Genomic DNA, 18841 nt, shown 5'->3' on the forward strand with positions numbered 1-18841 from the left:
CAAACTGCTGGGATTACAGGCTTGAGCCCCAAGGCGATTTCTGATCCCCAAAGACGAGGCGTAATTTCACAGCCGCTCCTGGCCCATCGCTGATAAGCCCGCAGGGCCCGAGAGAATGAGAAGGATGGGAAAACGCTGGCTTCATATTGAGTCCCCGGAAAACACTAAATCGTGACTCAGAGCTAGAAAAGGATGAACACAAGGAGTCAACAAAAGGGCTTCTCAGAGCACAATACAATTGGTTCATTTTCTTTTAAATAAAATTACAAATTGGAGGATCATGGGAAGACAATTCATTTAATGTATGAATATCTCAGCTGAGCATTTGGTGAAGCTACTCACCTCTGTGTGGATATAGTTGCATTTTCTATGATGGTGCATTTAACTGGGTTCAAACTAGTTACACAACTCTGGTTGAATCCAATGAACATTGACTTATGCAGTGGATTTCTAAACTGTAGAGGGGGTGTGTGTGAGAGAGAGACAGAGATACGTAAAGCATGCAGGAACCTCGTTTTTTTTTTTAATGTCTCCTGCGCCCCCATCTTGGATGATACAGGAACCTCATTTTAAAAGGCACATTCCCAGACCACACTGATGGAATGGGCCGGGCTGCTTATCTGCACTTAACAGGCTCCCCAGGTGATTCTGTTCCTGTGGTCTGAGGACCACATCCTGAAAAACACTAAATTAGGAGTCGAGGGCGCCCTGGAAGGCGGTTTTTTTTTGTTTTTGTTTTTGTTTTTTTTTTGAGATATCTTGCTCTGTCTCCCAGGCTGGAGTGAAATGGCACAACCTTTGCTCCCTGCAACCTCCTCCTCCTGTGTTCTAGCGATTCTCCTGCCTCAGTCTCCCGAGTAGCTGGGATTACAGGCATGCGCCACCATGCCCAGCTAATTTTTGCATTTTTAGTAGAGATGGGGTTTCGCCATGTTGGCCAGGCTGGTCTTGAACTCCTCACCTCAGGTGATCTGCCTGCCTCGGCCTCCCAAAGTGCTGGGATTACAGGCGTGAGCCACTGCGCCCGGCAGGAGGTTTCTATCACAGTCCTCCAGGGGGTTCCGTCCTAGATCCTGTGTTGTTTAAAGAACAACAGAACAAATATAAGTGTGGATGTGTACATTCATCTCCCCCCAACCCCAACCCAAATGAGCATTTTGGATGAAAACTCAGAAGGCTGCTTAATCAATCTTCAGATGGTCTCAAGTGATGCGGGTCAGATGGAATATGATGGATGACAAGAGTCAAGATTTGAAATGATTTGTTCATGCTGGAATGTTGGACTAAAACCAACTAGATGAGATTTCACAGGGATAGATTTAAAGTTCTGCTTTTGGTTAAAACAACACAAAAATCAATACAGCACTATAGGAAGGAGGAGAGACTGGGCTTAACAGCAATTCTTGGGAAGAAATTCAGGGGCTGTTTGTAGACCACAAGATCAGTGGGGGGCGGGGGGGAACCAGTGCGGGCACAAGTTCAGATCAGTGCCCCGGGAAGTGGAGGACCTAAGGCATGAGCCCTGCTGCGCTCAGAGCCGATGAATAACCTGGACTTGAGTGACTCACTCAGGCCACATTTAAGAGTGACATTAACCAATTAGACTTTCATTTAGAGGACAGTGATGGCATGGGCAAGGGTCTGGAGACCTTAGTCCCAGGAAGGACACCTGCCCACTTGGAGAGCATGAGGTGAGAGGGTTATGAGGAAGCCAGGTTCAGCTGTCTGATGGGGCACTGTGCAGAACTGGAAACTTCTTCCAGGCTGCCCTAGAAGACAAACAAAGATCCAGAGGGCGAGTGGCTTAAGAAGGCAGGTGTCAGCTCAGTAGAAGAAGGAACATTCTATAAGTTGGGAGTTCGCAGTGGAAGAACAGACGGTGACATGGGTGGCCTGAGGATGTTGGGGGAAAGGGTGGAGGATGTCGAGGGAGTCCACAATTCCTGGAGGTGTCAAGAGAGACCTAAGGTTGGCAGTGAGTGTGTGATCTCAGTAGACCTCAGCGATTCCCAGGCCCACCTGTGTCAGAATCCCCTGGGGGCTGGTAAAAGTGCAGGTAACCTGGGCCCTCCCTAGATCTACTGCATCAGCATCCCTAGGGCTGGCTACAGTCTCCCAACTTTTGGAGTCTCAGGACTAGAGGACAGTATTTTCCTATTGCCCAAATAAAATGTCCTGTAGAGCCAGCCTGCCAGGGACCTTGAACCTTCACCTCCCCACCCCTAGCCCCACCTGACAGAATGTGAGATGTCATCCACCTACTCACCGCAGGCCCCAGGAAAGAGTTCCTCAGCTAAAGTCAAAAACCTGCTCTCCATAGATGTTTACAGCAGCTGTGTTCAGATTTGCCAGAACTTGGAAGCAACGAAGATGTCTTTAACAGGTGAATGGATAAACTGTGGTCCATCCAGACAATGAAATATTATTCAGCACTGAAAAAAAATGAGTTATCAAGCCGGAATAAGTCATGGAAGAATCTTAAATCCATATTGCTAAGCAAAAGAAGCCAATCTGAAAATGCTCCACACTGTATCGTTTCAACTCTATGACATTCTGAAAAAGGCAAAACTAAGGAGAAAGTGAAAAGGTCAAGGGATAAGGCCAGGTGCAGTGGCTCACACCTGTAATCCCAGCACTTTGGGAGGGCAAGGCAGGTGGATCACCTGAGGTCAGGAGTTCAAGACCAGCCTGGCCAACATGGTGAAAGCTTGTCTCTACTAATAATACAAAAATTAGCCAGGCGTGGTGGCAGGCGCCTGTAATCCCAGCTACTCAGGAGGCTGAGGCAGGGGAATCACTTAAACCCAGGAGTCAGAGGTTACAGTGAGCCGAAATAGCACCATTGCACTCCAGCCTGGGCGACAGAGCGAAACTCCATCTCAAAAAAATAAAAATAAAAATAAAGGGGTTAGAGGGGAGGGAGTACTTAATGGGCAGAGCACAGAGGAATTTTAGGGCAATGAAACTACCCTCTATGATATGATAATGGTGGACACGTCATTTTTTCATTTTTTCTTTTTTTAAAATTTTTTGCAGAGATAGGGTCTCACTATGTTGCGCAGGCTGGTCTCCAACTCCTGGGCTCAAGCAATCTGTCCGCCTCAGCCTCCCAAAGTGTTGGGATCACAGGCGTGAGCCACCGCACCCAGCCAACGCATGTTATTATCCATATGTCCAAACCTATAGAATGTGCAATGCTGAGAATGAACCCTAGTGGAAGCTGTGGGCTCTGGGTGATGAAGATGTGTCTGCCTGGGCTCATCAGTTGTAACGGATGTGCCACTCTGGTGCAGGATTTTAGAGTGGAGTAGGAGGCTGTGCGTGTGTGGGGCAGCAGATATATGGGAACTCTCTACTTTCCACTTAATTTTGCTGTGAACCTAAAACTGCTCTAAAAACAAGCTTTTTTTTTTTTTTTTTTTGGAGACAGAGTCTAGCTCTGTCACCCAGGAGGGAGTGCAGTGGCATGATCTTGGCTCACTGCAACCTCCACCTCCTGGGTTCAAGCAATTCTATGCCTCAACCTCCTGAGTAGCTGGGATTACAGGCATGAGCCACTGCACCTGGCCCTAAGCTTATTTTTTAATATAAACAAACGTTCTCCTCTGTGTATCACCTCTAACTTCTGTTTGGGATCTTGCTTATAGTGCTGCGGTGGGCGTTGGTTTCTATGGAAACAGCGAGACCAACGATGGGGCGTACCAGCTGATGTACTCCTTGGACGATGCCAACCACACCTTCTCTGGGATCGATGCTCTGGTAAGGCTCCCGGGCAGCTGGCCGGGTACAGGCACAGCCCACAAGGTCAGTGTGGTCAGAGCAAGGGCCCCCGTCAGATCCCAGCTGGCTCAGCTGCACACGGAGGGGCTGTGTGATGCCCGAGGGCTGGACCCCCGCCTGCGCTGCAGTTGTCTCTGCTGGGGCAAATGGGCAATTGTGCGTCCCAAGCCTGGAGGGGTGGCAGGGATGGGGGTGAGGACCAAAGGAGGCAGCTGTGGGATCAAACCCCATTTTCTAGCAAGCTGAACACTTTCTGATTTGTCAAAGGAGACCTTGAATGTGGAAAATCAGCCCCACTGCATTTTTTGTGTTCATTTTAAGTGCTGCATACGGAGTATTGCAGGGTCCAGGAGATGCCAAGAGGAAAAAACTCTCTTCAGAAACAACTGAGGGCTGGGCGTGGTGGCTCACTCCTGTCATCCCAGCACTTTGAGGGAGGCCAAGGCATGTGGAGCTCAGGAGTTTGAGACCAGCCTGGGCAACATGGCAAAACCTTGTCTGTACCAAAATTACAAAAAATTAGCCGGTTGTGGTGTGGTTCCAGCTGCTTGGGAGGCTGAGGCAGGGAGATCACTTGAGCCTGGGAAGCAGAGGTTGCAGTGAGCCAAGATCACGCCACCACACTCCAGCCTGGGCAACAGAATGAGACTCCATCTCAAAAATTAAAGAAAAAAAAAAATGAAGAGCCCCATGGCATGGGGTAGTGGAGACCTGCCCCAGCTCCTCGGGGCTCTGGCTTCCAGGCGGTGATTCCAGGTGGGGGCTCACAGTGAAGGATGCTCTGGCCTGGCCAGAGGAGGTGTCAGACTCTTAGGGGAAGGGGAAGGCTACTCTGCCAAGCCAGGGCTGGATTTTGTGGCAGAGGCTGCCTGATCCACACGAGTCTTTTCCTGGGGCTGCCACCCCTCTGCTGGGGACCTGGCCCAGGGAGGAGCACGACAAGGGTGGACATCTGAGGGCTTGGTTCCCTGAACACTGCCTCTGCCTTTTCTACCCCAGCTGCCTGGAATTGGAGTTTTCCCACATTTTGACCTTGGCCCCCACACACGTCATTCTCTAAGCACCAGACCTTTTCAGCTGCTTATCCGAGCAGCCTCTGCCACAAAATCCAGCCCCAACAGGAGAATTTGGCCATTGCCCCGGCATCCTCCAGAAGAGGATTGGACCCCATTTGCCCCCCTCCTGCTCCCTTAAGCTCCTCTAAGGCTTTAATCCCTCAGTTAACAAGGGGGGTCGGGGGTGTCACCTTAAAGAGACAGCTGTGCTGCTCCTCCGTGCCCAAGTCAATTGTGGGAGAAGGCCCTGGCCTCCAGAAAGGGGCTGAGGGTGGCTACTAGGCCCTGGTCCTTTGCAGAGTTCATTCCGCCGCCTGTGTCCACTGGGACCCATCCCCATAGCTGAGCGCTGATTCCCGGTGTGTAGATGCTAGTCTGGAACAGCCTTGCGCGGTGAGCTGGGGCGGCTGGGATGGAGGAGCTGAGGGACAGCCAGCTCCAGCCTGGGAGGCAGAGGTGTGGCCTCGCTGGGGAGAACTCTCCCTCTGGGCACCTACCCTTGCCCCAGGCCCTGGTGGGGAAGGGCCCCATGGTCACTGCCCTCTAGGCTCTCTCTGCCCCTCCCTGCCATCCTGCTGCCTGCCTCCTCTTCACCCACCAGCACCAGGATCGCTGGAGGAGGAACCTAGGCCCGAGAGGAAAATCCCCTGCCCTGCCCAGGAAGGCACCAGGGCCATGACCTTCACGGATTTAGAGAAACTCCCAGAACTCCCTTATGGGAAAATGTCAAGTCCTAGAAATCCCTATCCCACAGGATGAGAGCTGCCAGGGAGGGGAGCTGGAACGGGCCCCCAGGCTGGGGCCTTCCTCCCCATGGCCTGATGGTACTCCAGGGCCAGGTTTGGACGTTTCACAGCAGGCCCCACTCTCTGAAATCCCCCGTGTTCCCAAAGGGAAGGGTTCTGTATCCCTGGAGATCAGCCCCTTGTCCTCTCCATTGTTACCGAGAAGTGAGGCCAGGAGTCCCAGGGCTTCACACTGGTCCAGCCAGCCCATAGCTGCCTCCAGCCTGTGGGTGGCCACCTGCCCCTCTGGCGTGAACCCCTAGGGCCCAGGTGTAGCTGGTGCCTCCAGGTGGAAAGGCGGCACCTGGGTCCTTGCTAGGACCTGTGAGGATGGTTTGGGCCTCAGGGTGGACACCCAGCACACCAGTCCTCAGGGCTCCAGGGGAGGCAGCAGATCTTAGAAGACTTCCCAGATCCAAGGGGAGAAGTCCGGATATCAGATAAATGACATTAGTGAGATAATGTCAGTGAAAGTGCCGGTAGACTATAAAGTACACTCAGCTGTATGACTGTGATTAGAGTGCTATTAGAGTAATTACTGTAATCACCTTGGGGTCAACGGGAGGCTGGGATCCAGGACACTGTGGGTGGCAGAGGCAGATGCGGAACTCATGGGCAGGTCAGGCAGGACCTGGATCTGGGCCTTGCCAGAGGCCAGATCATGCAGCTGAGTGGCCAACAAGAAGCCCTCTAGGGATGCACCCTCAGAGTGGGGTGGGCTCTGCTCCAAGTCCTCCTTTCCTGGACTGGAAGCCCCACACCTATGCGCATCCAACTAGAGGGTTACCTGTGCCTTGGTGGGTAGGGGCGGTGGTTCAGGGATCAGGTGGTCCTGGGAGGGCTGCATGCCCCAGTCTGGGGGAGTAGAGAGGAGTCGTTTCGGGATACCAAAACTTCCTGTACCTGGTAGCCAGCACGGCCCCTCCAGGCTGTCTCATGTGAGCCCGTAGCAGGCTGATGGGCAGCCCTCAGGTAAAGAAACTGAGACACAGGGAGGTTGCATTGCTGGCCCGAGGTTAAAAATGTTCATGTTTCAGAGCAGAAACCAGAACCCAGGCCTCCTGGTCTTAGCCCCTTACCTCCACTGACCTGGCCCATCCACCCTTCCAGATAAGCTCACTGAGCACCAGAGAGTCCTCCCTCCCAGAGGTTTTCATACTTGAGCTTGCATCAGAATCACCTGGAAGGGTTGGTAAACACTGATTGCAGGGCCCCACCCCCGGAGGTTCTGCTTCAGCGGGCCTGGGGCAGGGCTGAGAGCTTTTGCTTTTGTGAGTGAGTTCCCAAGGGGGTGCATCTTACGCCCCTGGTCCCGGGACCACACTTGAGAACTGCTCTTTCCTCTAGACCATGGTCTCCACCACCTGTAGCTCGTCCCTAAGTCTGCCCAGCCTGGAAAGCTGACCTGTTCCTCCTGTTCCCAGAGCTTCCCATGAGAGAGAGCCTGATGCCATCTCTGGGTCATCCCACCTGTCCCTGGGGGGAGTACTATGTCCCCAACCTTTAAGGAACTGGGGATGGTATAGAGCAGTGGGGAGTTGTAAGTAGGTCACTGCTGTCATTCTTATTTTTTAAAATTTTAGGATCTTTTGAGCCTAGGAGTTCAAGAACAGCCTGGGCAGCATAGCGAGACCCCATCTCAAAAAAACAATTTTTTAGTTTTGTTTCCTGTGGGAAAATATCAGGAAGAAAAAGAAGGCATGACAAATACAAATACTGCCTTCTTTTTTTTTTTCCCCCCTAAGGAGGAGTTTAAGAAATAGAGAAGTTAAAAATGTAGAACTGTGAAGGAGAAAACAAGTGGCCTTACAGAAAAAGTTTACAGATAATTTTTTAACAGCCCTTTGCTCTGAAGTTTGTTTGATATAATATAGAAATATAGAAATGTCACCTATTACTGGATTTGTTCAGAATGGCACTATTCTTTGATAATAGTGCCATTTGTATCAATGGTTCCAAAGTGGTTGTACATTTATCTTATTAAATTGAACAGCCAAGTGTACTAGCATGACATTTAGTTACTGAATGTACTTTTACATGGTTTGGGGTCTTTTCCCCTGTGCTACGGGCTGTCGAATCTGTACAGGGTAGAGTGTCTCCGTATTCTGGTATCTCTTAGTCCTTAACCAGCTCGTAAGAACCAAGCGTAAGCCAGAAAACGGAACAAGCCGCTGACACTGAAAAAATAAAACAAAATGAAACAAAGAGAGCTATTCTCTTTCCTGGAACCAGGAACTCCCAGCATAGCGCAGATGTAAAAGGCCACACAGCTGATGTGAAGTCCCCATAACACAGAGAACACCGCTGGCCTCCGAGAGTGGAATCTAATCGGCCTTGCTGATCTCACTGTGGGAAGTTTCTGCCTCTTCTTCTGTGTCGTTTTTATCTCCCAGACCCGTGGGAGCTGAAGGCTGCCGAGTGTGGATTAGCACACACTGCCCCACTCTCAGCCCGTTGTGCTTCTTGGTTTAGCGTGACAGTTTCAGAATAACAAAGCCCTTTCTCCGCTCGCTGCCAGCAAGGGCGTGCTTGGGGCTGCCAAGCTGCACCCCGGGGCTCTGCAGGCACCCTGGGTCTGGGCTGTGGGAAAGTCCCGCTAACCAGTACGAGCCCTGCCTGTGCTCTTCAAAAGCCAGCAAGGGTCGACCACTTGGACCATTAGAAATGGATGGACATGGCCGGGCGTGGTGGGTCATGCTTGTAATCCCAGCACTTTGGGAAGCCGAGGTGGGTGGATCACTTGAGGCCAGGAGCTCGAGAGACCAGCCTGGCCAACATGGTGAAACTCTGTCTCCACTAAAAATACAAAATTTAGCCGGGCATGGTGACGCATGCCTGTAGTCCTAGCTACTTGGGAGGGAGGCTGAGGTAGGAGAATCGCTTGAACCCGGGAGGTGGAGGTTGCAGTGAGCCAAGATTGCACCACTGCACTCCAGCCTGGGTGACACAGAGCGAGACTCCATCTCAAAAAAAAAAAAAAAAAGAGAAAGAAAGAAATGGACAGGCTACTCTGGCACACTGCCTAGAGGGTAGCCCTGCTCTGCAAGGAGCAGTACCTTTAAATATAAATAAATAAATAATGTTTTTAACTGGATGGCCAGCCATCAACTTTCTATTTCTGTCTTGCATTGGCAGATGTTTCCTTCAGGGTCCACTCAACCCCAGGCCCTTAGGGCTCAGCCAAGGGACAGGAGCCTGTCTGCCCACCCAGCAGGACACACATCCAGGGGAGGATGTGAATACAAGGAGAAGGCGCCGGTTTCCTCCTCCTGCCTCATGTCCAGGCTCCTCAGAGACAGGATCGCAACTGTTTTTGTTTTTGCAAAGTCCCATTGTCCTGCCTTCACTCAGCGTTCAGGACCCGGTGTGCTGCGGCTAGCGCCACAACAAAGCCTTTCTCTTATAGAACAATTAGCAATCCTGTTGTGGGGATACAAGGTCAAGGTAGCAACATACAGTCTGTTTCTCTAAAAGAGAATTTGTAAGCCAAAGTGTTGAAAGTTTTAAGAGAATCTTCAAAGAATAATGGATTATTTTGTTGGTTTCTCCACCTGAGTGTCTCTCTCTATATATAGTAAAGTATAGTAATGAATGCATACGTTTATTCCAGCCCTTTACAGCAGGGGCCACATGGTGAGCACACAGGATAGCCTCCTTAGTAGACAGCAACAGAGGCTCCAGAGGGCAGGGATGTGCCCACACTCCCAGCGCCAGAGGCTAGACCTGGCCTCAGCCTCCAACACATAATGGTGTACTCCTTTGGCGCCAGCATTCTCTCTCGTGGAGCCCAGATCCTGTTTAAGGCCAGGTCAGGGACTGCCCCCTGGTTTGAGGGACATGAGGGCTGGGTGGGTAGTGGCGGCCTCTGTCTTCAGTCCTTCCTCCAGGGGCACAGGCTCGAGATCTTCAGGGCTTGGGCAGCATGGTGTGTTCATTCATGCCTAAGCAGGCCAGGCCACCTTTTTTTTTTTTTCGACACAGAGTCTCACTCTTGTCGCCCAGGCTGGAGTGCAATGGTGCGATCTTGGCTCATTGCAGACTCCACCTCCCGGGTCCAAGTGATTGTCCTGCCTCAGCCTCCCAAGTAGCTAGGACTACAGGTACATGCCATCACACCTGGCTAATTTTTATATATTTTTTTGTAGAGACAGGGTCTCACTATGTTGCCCAGGCTGGTCTCAAACTCCTGGGTTCAAGCAATCCGCCTGCCTCAGCCTCCCAAAGTGCTGGGATGACAGGCATGAGCGTAATTATCACACCTGGCCAGGCTACCTTCTGCTGCCTGCAAAGACCTCTTCCGGGATGAGAATCAGAAGCTTTAACTCCCTGGCTTTTGCCCCCTGCTCCTCACTAGGTTTCCAGAACTACCCAGAAGATGAAGGTGGACCTAGAGCAGCACCTGGCCCGGCTCAGTGAGATCTTTGCTGCCCGGGGCGATTACATGCAGACCCTGAAGTTCATACAGCAGATGGCAGGCAGCGTTGTTGTTCAGCTCTCAGGACTGCCCGTGTGGAGGGAGGTTACCATGGAGCTGACCAAGCTATCCGACCAGACTGGCTACGTGGAGTACTACAGGTGAAGGGCCGGTGGGAGGCAGAGGGAGGGGCAGCAGCGGCTACATCAGCTTTGTTTATCCAAACCTGCATGTTGAGCTCCAGGTGGAGAAGGGCCACTGGAAAGTCTTTTTTTTTTTTTCTTTTTTTTTAGACAGAGTCTTGCTCTGTTGCCCAGGCTGGAGCGAAGTGGCGCGATCTCAGCTCACTACAACCTCTACCTCCTGGGTTCCAGCGATTCTCTTGCCTCAGCCTCCCTCCCAAGTAGCTGGGACTACAGGTGTGTGCCACCACGCCAGACTAATTTTTGTATTTTTAGCGGAGACAGAGTTTCACTATGTTGGCCAGGCTGGTCTCTCGAGCTCCTGGCCTCAAGCGATCCACCCACCTCAGCCTCCCAAAGTGCTGGAATTATAGGCATGAGCCACTGCGCCTGGCCCACCAGAAAGTCTTGATAAGCCATTGGCCAAAATCAGGAGAACACGGGAGCTTACAGGGGCCACGTGGTAAACATGCAGGATAGCCTCCTTAATAGACAGGCAGCAGAGGCTACAGAGGACAGGGATGTGCTCACGCTCCCTGCGCCAAAGGCTGGACCTGGCCTCAGCCTCCAGTGCACAACGGGGTGCCTCTCTGGGACTAGCATTCTTCGTGGCTGGTGCAGGGTGGAAACGCCACATGCTTTATACGTTCCTCGCCTGCCAGAGTTTATGGGACGGGATTTCTTGTACCCACAGACACAGACACAGGGTTACCAGGGGTTGGAGAGATGAGCACCCGGCTAAGGGTGCTAAGAAGTTGCTATCGGGGAGGCTCTGACCTACAAGTCATTGTGCTCCCAGGGCCTGGGCCCAGCGTGGAGGAGGCACAAGGGAGGAATGAGGCTGTGTCCCCAGACTCACTTTTTTTTTCTTTCTTTTTAAGACAGTATCTCACTCTGTCACCCAGGCTGGAGTGCAGTGGTGTGATCATGGCTTATTGCAGCCTTGAACTCCTGGGCTCAAGTGATCCTCCCGCCTCAGCCTCCTGAGTAGCTGGGACTACAGGCACACAACCACGCCTGGCTAGTTTAAAAAAATTTTTTTTTGCATCTGGGCCTGGTGGCTCATGCCTATAATCCCAGCACTTTGGGAGGCCAAGGCAGGCAGATCACCTGAGGTCGGGAGTTCGAGACCAGCCTGACCAACATGGAGAAACCCTGTCTCTACTAAAAAATACAAAATTAGCTGGGCATGGTGGCACATGCCTGTAATCCCGGCTGCTTGCGAGGCTGAGGCAGCAGAATTGCTTGAACCCAGGAGGTGGAGGTTGCAGTGAGCCAAGATCACGCCATCGCACTCCAGCCTCAGCAACAAGAGGGAAACTCCATCTCAAAAAAAAAAAAAAATTTTTTTTTAGAAATAGGGGTCTTGCTTTGTTGCCCAGGCTGGTCTCAAACTCCTGGCCTCAAGCAATCCTCCCACCTCGGCCTCCCAAAGTCCTGGGATTACAGACATGAGCCACCATGCCCAGACCAGCCTCACTTATGTAGAACCTGAGTGATGGGGGCTGAGGGGCAACACCCTCACTTAGTTGTACAAACTCATGCCCATGTCATCTGACCTCTGGGGCTTTGTTTACATCTCCCCTGCCACCCCATTCGCCAAACCCCAGCCTAGCCAGAGGCACTGGACACAGTCAGCGGAGCAGGGACCTACTGCGCCTCTCCAGGTGCAGGGTCCAACGAAGGTTGCTCTGGGGAGAGCACAGGAAGGAGGCAGCAGCCCCAGCCTTTGGAGGGCTCCCGGCTGAATGGTGGCCTGGGTTTGTGCTCCCAGGGCCTAGGCCTAGCATGGAGGAGGCACGCGGGGAGTGGAAGCAGCCTGAGCCATGACGAGCGAGGATCAGTTCTTTGGATCCCTCCCCGCTCCCTCCATTTGTTGGCTCCTCTTCAAGCCATTGATGAAAGTCAGAGCCTTTAGCTCAGGGTTGCACAACTCACTCCTGTTTTCTGGATTTGTGTCCCCTTGTGTCATAAAGCCCCTCCCCAGGAGGTCACTGCTGGACTGAGTCCAAGGGCCTCTCCCCTTCCCAAAAATAGGAGGTGGCAGGTCCCTGAGCAGAGGGAGCTCATGAAGTCCCCAGCTCTGGGGGTCCTCCCTACACCTTGCCTCCCCAGCCCGTCCAGCCCCTGCATCTCCACCATGTCCTGGATGCTCTGGATTGAAGGGACCTTGGCGCTGCTCCCCAGCAGATGGATGCTCATGGGCAAAAGTGCCTCCCTCCCAAGGGACAGAAGGAAACTGCCAGCTCTAAGGACTGTCTGTGACCTCCTGTGGCCCCAAAACAGGGGTGTCTGATGAGTCTCCTGATGCATGGGCCATTCATTGCCTGAGCCTTCGAAATCTTGTGTCAGGCAGGGGCAGGGGGTACAAAGGTATCCATTTTGACCTTACTCTTCTCTGAGCACACCTAGCAGAGGACTGTGTATGTTTAAGGGCCTCATGTGGGCATTTTGATAATGACACTGATGGAATTAAGTCAGAATTTACATATCAAAGGTGGCTTATTGTTAAGGCGATTTTATTAAAATAGTGGAAGGATGGTGTCAACTGCACATCAGCTATTTCAGCATGGGTGATTGACAGGACCCCCTGTGAGTCCATCCCCCACTCCCCACTGCTTATTCAGGTTGAGGCAGAAGAGGTTTGGCTCATGCTGTAATCCCAGCACTTTGGGAGGCTGAGGCGGGTGGATCACCTGAGGCCAGTAATTCGAGACCAGCCTGGGCAACATGGAGAAACCTCATCTCTACTAAAAATACAAAAATTAGCTGGATGTGGTGGCACACGCCTGTAGTCCCAGCTACTTGGGAGGCTGAGGCAGGAAAATTGCTTGAACCCAGGAAGCAGAGGCTGCAGTGAGCCGAGATGGCGCCACTGCACTCCAGTCAGAGCAATAGAGTGAGACTCTATCTCAAAAAAAAAAAAAAGCAAAGGTCTAGTCCAAGGTTGGCACCTATGGCTCCTGAACATCAATGATATCCTAACCCTTCTCCCATCTTCGCTTCCATCTGTGGCCCCTCCTGTCACCTGAGCTGCTCTGCAAAAAAAGCCCTCCCCGAAGGGCCCCCGTCTTTGCTTTTGGGATAGTCCTTGAGCATAACCACGCAGCAAAGCAAATATTTCCTAGCATTTTTATACAAGGCCTGCGGAAGTATTGGAGGAGATAAAAAGCCAAGGGGCTCCTCTCTTTGAGAGGCGACGGTTGAGGGAGGAGGGAGCCGGGGTGGGAGTGGCTCTGGCAGGCAGAGCCGAGTTCTGGGTTAGGAATACATCCCCCAGTCCTCGCCCAGCTCCTCTGGGAAAACACATCCGCCTAGAGGAGATGTTTCCAGGAACCCCTGACAACATGAGGCGTGGAGGCAGGGAAAGTACATTGAATCACAGCCACAGAGCGTGGGTTAGAAGCACCCCTAACTGCATTTCCTGCTGCTCTGCAGAGCGGAGGCGAGTGGTGAGAAGAAATCTTTAAGTTTGAAACACGAACTGGGTATTTCGAGAGGTGCCCTGTGGCTGGCTGTGTCCCTCGCAGGAAGCTTGATGTAGGCAATGTGGAATTCCTGGGCCAGGCTCTCCCCACCATGGGCCTTGGCTTTCCAATCTGTAGAATGGGATCCAGCTCACACCTATGATCCCAGCACTTTGGGAGGCTGAGGCAGGAGGATCTCTTGAGTCCAGGACTTTGAGACCAGCCTGGACAACATAGAGAGACCCGGTGTTTATAATACGTGTGTGTGTGTTTGTGTGTGTGTGTGTGTGTGTCTAAAAATAAGAATGTGATCCAAACACTAGATGTTTTGCGAGGTTCCTTCCAGCTCTGAGCTGAGTCTAAGGAAACTGGCTTCTTGGTGGCAGCAGGCTCTGCCCACTCCCCAAAGCCCCCAGCTCCATTCCTGGGAACCCCAGAGACCTAGTGTGTGCTGCCCCTGCTCTGTGCAGAGACAAGGACTTTGATTAGTCCCCTTCTTTTGGCAGTAAGCCTCGATTCGGGGAGTCAGAAAGAACCTCCCTTGGCTGCCGGGGCCTCCAGCTTCCTCCCTCCCCTCTCTCCCTCGGAGCCTCTTTGCCACTTTCTGCCAGCTCCAGGGCACTCCCTGCCCACGCTCCAAACTCCTTCTTCCCCTTTATGATGTCAGTGAAGCAGAAAACCATTGCTGGAGAGGAGAGGTCAGCGACTTTACTTGGCTCTTGCAGCAAGAGAAATAATGATCCAAATACTTCCCTCTTTGGGGACTGGGAAGCCCCTGTCTCCGTGCCCCCCTCCTCTGTCCACTCTCCCGCTGGTGCCCAGCACAGGGCAAAGGGCATGGCTGCCAGGGGAGACCACTGGGCCCTGTGAGGACCACCTTGGGGACCTGTGTGGAAGGGAAAGGAATGAGGGCACTTTTTTTGGGGTCTTCTCAATGTCCGTTGGCTTAAGATACCTTGATTCTTCAGCCTGTTCTCTGGAGAAGCAGGAGGGCAGGGCCTTTGAAGTCCCTGGCTGCCTTGCCCCATCAACCTTTATATTTAGCAAGCACTTAATCCTTACTCTGGCCCTGTGAGATGAGGGGTTCCAGCTCCCTCTACAGATATGGAAACCAAGGTCTCAAGGGGTGAAGTGGCTTACCAAGGTCTCCCAGCTGGGGTATGACTGCCTTTTCCCATCAGCCCAGACTTGGGGGCAAAAAGTCCAGAGGAATGAAGGGCTTGGAGGAGTCTGGAGGTCTGCAGGGCTGTAGGTACCCTGACCTGGACTCCTGGGTTCCACACTGAGCTCTCTGATGGTCAGAAACGAGCCCACTCACCTGGGTATCCCACGTGCCAAGCTCAGTGCCTGGCACAAATGTTGTTTAAAAATGAACCTAAAGTTTTTTGTTGTTGTTGTTTTTGAGATGGAGTCTCACTCTGTGGCCCAGGCTGGAGTGCAGTGCACGATCTTTGCTCACTGCAACCTCTGCCTCCTGGTTTCGAGTGATTCTCCTGCATCAGCCTCCCGAGTAGCTGGGACTACAGGTGCCCGCCACCACACCTGGCTAATTTTTGTATATTTTGTAGAGATGAGGTTTCACCACGTTGGCCCGGCTGGTCTCGAACTCCTGGCCTCAAGTGATCTGCCCGTCTTGGCCTCCCAAAGTGCTGGGATTACAGGCGTGAGCCACTGCGCCTGGCCTGAACCTAAAAGTCTTAAGTTATGGATCCCATCCAGCAAGGGGGCAAGATGGGAGGCCTTGGGGAGCCAGGCTGAGTGTTTGTCAAAGGGGCAGGCACCTTAGGGGCTGTGTTAGATCTGTGGCTATAAACATCAGGCCTTGGCTAGTCTGATGCTATCTGAGAGTTCTAGAAGCAAAGGGAAGCAGGGTCCTAGGAGATGCCTGCTGGGAGGCCGCAGAAAGACACTTCAGAGCTGTGCTGTCCAGGGTGGTAGCCCCAGCCGTGTGTGGCTATTGAAATTAATTAAAATTAAGTAAAATTTAAAATGTATTTCTTCAGTTGCACAAGCCATATTTCAAGTTCTCAGTAGCCACCTGTGGGTGGTGGCAAAGAAGAGAGTGGACAGCAGGGATTTAGAACAGTTCCTCCACTGGGGAAAGTTCTAGTGCACAGTGCTGGTTTTGACACTCAGCCTAGAGGTGAAGGCAGGAGGTGGGAAGTGACTGCTTTGTCCAGGCAGCAGTGGGGGTGCAGCTCCCGAGGCTTCAGCCCACGCATGCTAGGTGCTTGCTGGCTCTGGGTAGCATGTCCATAGTAAAGGGTCCAGTGGGTCCCAAGGCTGCCGTGCAGGCCTCCCAGGTGGCCAGCAGGTCAGAAGTTCCACCCTGCTACTCCTGACCATCCCTGCCCCTCCACCCAGGTGGCTGTCCTACCTCCTGCTCTTTATCCTGGACCTGGTCATCTGCCTCATGGCCTGCCTGGGACTGGCCAAGCGCTCCAAGTGTCTCCTGGCCTCGTGAGTATCCCTACCCGTGGACCTGGGACAAAGAGCTGGGCAGGATGCCATCATCAGAGAGAGACGAGGGCCTGGCCAGCTCCAGAGTGTGGGGAAAACAGCCAGGCTGCCTGAGGCCACCTTCTGCCGCATCCTCAGCACTCAGCAGAGGAGACAGACAGCAGCCACCAACTCACCCTCTGGTCACCAAACAAGCAAGCATTAGGCTTTCCTCCTTCTCTGGGCCTGACTCTGTTGAGCAGCTAAGAAACATGGGCCCACGCATGAAAGCCTCTGGCCGTCTTAGCCAACACTGCCCCCTTAGCCTGTGCTCTCACGCCTGGGTCTCTGGCCCCAAGGACTTGGGCTCCATGGTCCTTTCCTAGTAGTGAGCAGGGCCCATGTCAGGGCAGGGACTGAGGCTGCCTTTGGATTGATTGCAAGAGTTTGGGGGGCACGGTGGACGGGGCGATGGCTGAGAGGAAGGGGACCCCGCCTGCCAACCTTGTCGCCTGCCTCTCTCCTAGGATGCTGTGCTGTGGGGCACTGAGCCTGCTCCTCAGTTGGGCATCCCTGGCCGCTGATGCCGCTGCGGCAGTGGTGAGTCGGGGGAGGGAGTGGGTGGTGGGTGGTGGTTGGTCTGCCAGGACACTCTGGTGTGTCTCCAAGCAGGGCCAGCTTCCGGTCCCAGCTCCTAACCTAGAATCCCAGAATCTCAGAACCAAACGGACTTGCGTCATCTGAATGGGCCCCTCTCGTTACAGATGCGGAAACACGCCCAGAGAAAGGAAGGGACCTGCCCAGGGTCAGAGCCAGGATAAGACACTCATGCTTCACACCCAGAGAGAAGCCCCTGGCCACCCAGGCATGCTTAGGCTTACGCGTGCTTGGGCTTAGGCGTGCCTGGGTGACCAGGGGGCTTCTCTCTGGGTGTGAAGAACTGACTGGGTCTTCTGAGAATGGCTAGGGGTCTGAGCCTCAGACCGGGAAATCTCTCCTGCATCAGAAGCTGCTGCTTTGCCAGCTCCCCAGGCCCTGGGACTGTAGAATGTGGTGTCTGACTTGCCTTCCGTCCCAATGTCCCAGGACTCCAGTCTGAAGCACACGTGCTGTATGTTTCTGGATGTGATGCCTCAAAATGGTTTTAAAAAAAAAGGTGGAGGCTTCCTATGCAGGTCCACATGATCTTTAATGGACCTAACACTGGCGCTAAGCTGTGTGCATGAGGCTGTTCATTCACTCAGCTGACATTGTTTGCTGGGTGGCACTCGATGGTACAAGATGCCTGGGGTTGCGGAAGCCAAGAGGACGTGATGTTTGCTGTTGACAAAGTTCCAGCCTTTGGAAGCAAGACTTGTAGGCAGATCACTGCAACCCCACGCTTTGATACAGTGGAGGTGCAGTGTGTGTGTGTGTATGTGTGTGTGTATATATGTGTGTTTGTGTGTTTGTGTGTGTGTGTTTGTGTGTATGTGTGTTTGTGTATGTTTGTATGTCTGTGTGTGTGTTTGTGTGTGTGTTTGTGTGTATGTGTGTGTTTGTGTATGTGTGTATGTCTGTGTGTGTTTGTGTTTGTGTGTATGTGTGTGTTTGTGTATGTATGTGTGTGTGTTTGTGTTTGTGTTTGTGTTTGTGTGTGTATGTGTGTGTTTGTGTGTGTTTGTGTATGTGTATGTCTGTGTGTTTGTGTGTGTTTGTATGTGTGTGTTTGTGTGTGTGTGTATGTCTGTGTGTGTTTGTGTGTGTGTGTGTGTGTTCATGCACATGCATGTGATAGAAGAGAACACAGTTAACCAGGGGAATTCAAGGAACCCCTCACTGATTCAGAGTCCACAGACTAACCCTGGGACATGCATCTGTTCTGCCATAGTGACCTAGGGCTTGATAGGATAAGATGGGGGTGGCTCGTACCAGAAGCTCCCTAACCACACTCCCACCTTGTCCAGGGACTTGGGGGCTGGCCACTAGCTCTGGGCGTGGACACAATGCCCTCAGGGACTCTGGCACTGCCCGACTTAGCACCTTAGGCAGAGGCTTGTGCAGAAGGGAGAAGGGGGGGCATTTCCTGTCTTTGCTCCCTGCCACCCCAGTGCAGTGACCACAGACCAAAGAATGGTCGAGAAAAGGCCCAAGTCATGTTTGAAAGCATGCAGGAGCTGGGACGGCTGTAAACAGTGCCGCTGCTGGCCAGGGTGATGCACGCAGCTGCCTGGCCTGCAGCCTCTCCTCAGGGGCCAGGGGCACGCACAGGGAAGCCGCAGGGAGCGCACGGCGAGCTCCTCCAGGGCCCCATCCTGCTTTCTGGGCAGCCTCTGCCTTCTGGAGGCAGCGGTGGCTTCCAGCTTGCCGCTGTGAGCTGCCCTGTTGTGGCCGCCCCTCCCAGTGGGGGCTCCTCCCTCTCACCAGGCTTCAGTGTTCACAAAAACCAGAGGCCATTTAATCTCCCAGCTGGGCGCCCTGGAATGCAGGGAGCTGGGGAGAAAGGCCATTTCCCTAATTCCTCTAGTCAGGCCCTCGTGTGCGAGAGGGGGAGCAGGCAGTGGAGCTGAATGGGCTTTTGACGGGCTGGAGATGCTGCTGCATTTTAATAGGAAGCCGGGTGAGGAGGAGCCAGGAGGCTGGGGAGGGCGGCCGGCTGTCCCCGGGTTGTTGTGGAGAGCTTTTGTGTGGCCTCCCAATGCCACCCTGCTCTCTGAGGCCTGTTTTGACAGCCGTGGGG

At 52.9% G+C, this 18841-nt stretch overlaps 1 protein-coding gene across 1 annotated transcript in view; it reads left to right on the top strand.

The window, feature by feature from the left end:
• Window positions 1-18841, top strand: part of TTYH2 (tweety family member 2) — a 48525-nt gene that overhangs the window by 13611 nt on the left and 16073 nt on the right. The window contains exons 3-6 of the mRNA XM_024234875.3: window positions 3648-3759; window positions 9975-10195; window positions 16048-16143; window positions 16650-16722. Of these exons, the coding sequence (XP_024090643.1) occupies window positions 3648-3759; window positions 9975-10195; window positions 16048-16143; window positions 16650-16722 (502 nt within the window). The remainder of the gene's footprint in view (window positions 1-3647; window positions 3760-9974; window positions 10196-16047; window positions 16144-16649; window positions 16723-18841) is intronic.

Source organism: Pongo abelii, chromosome 19, assembly GCF_028885655.2.
Source record: "Pongo abelii isolate AG06213 chromosome 19, NHGRI_mPonAbe1-v2.0_pri, whole genome shotgun sequence".
Lineage (NCBI taxonomy): Eukaryota > Metazoa > Chordata > Mammalia > Primates > Hominidae > Pongo > Pongo abelii.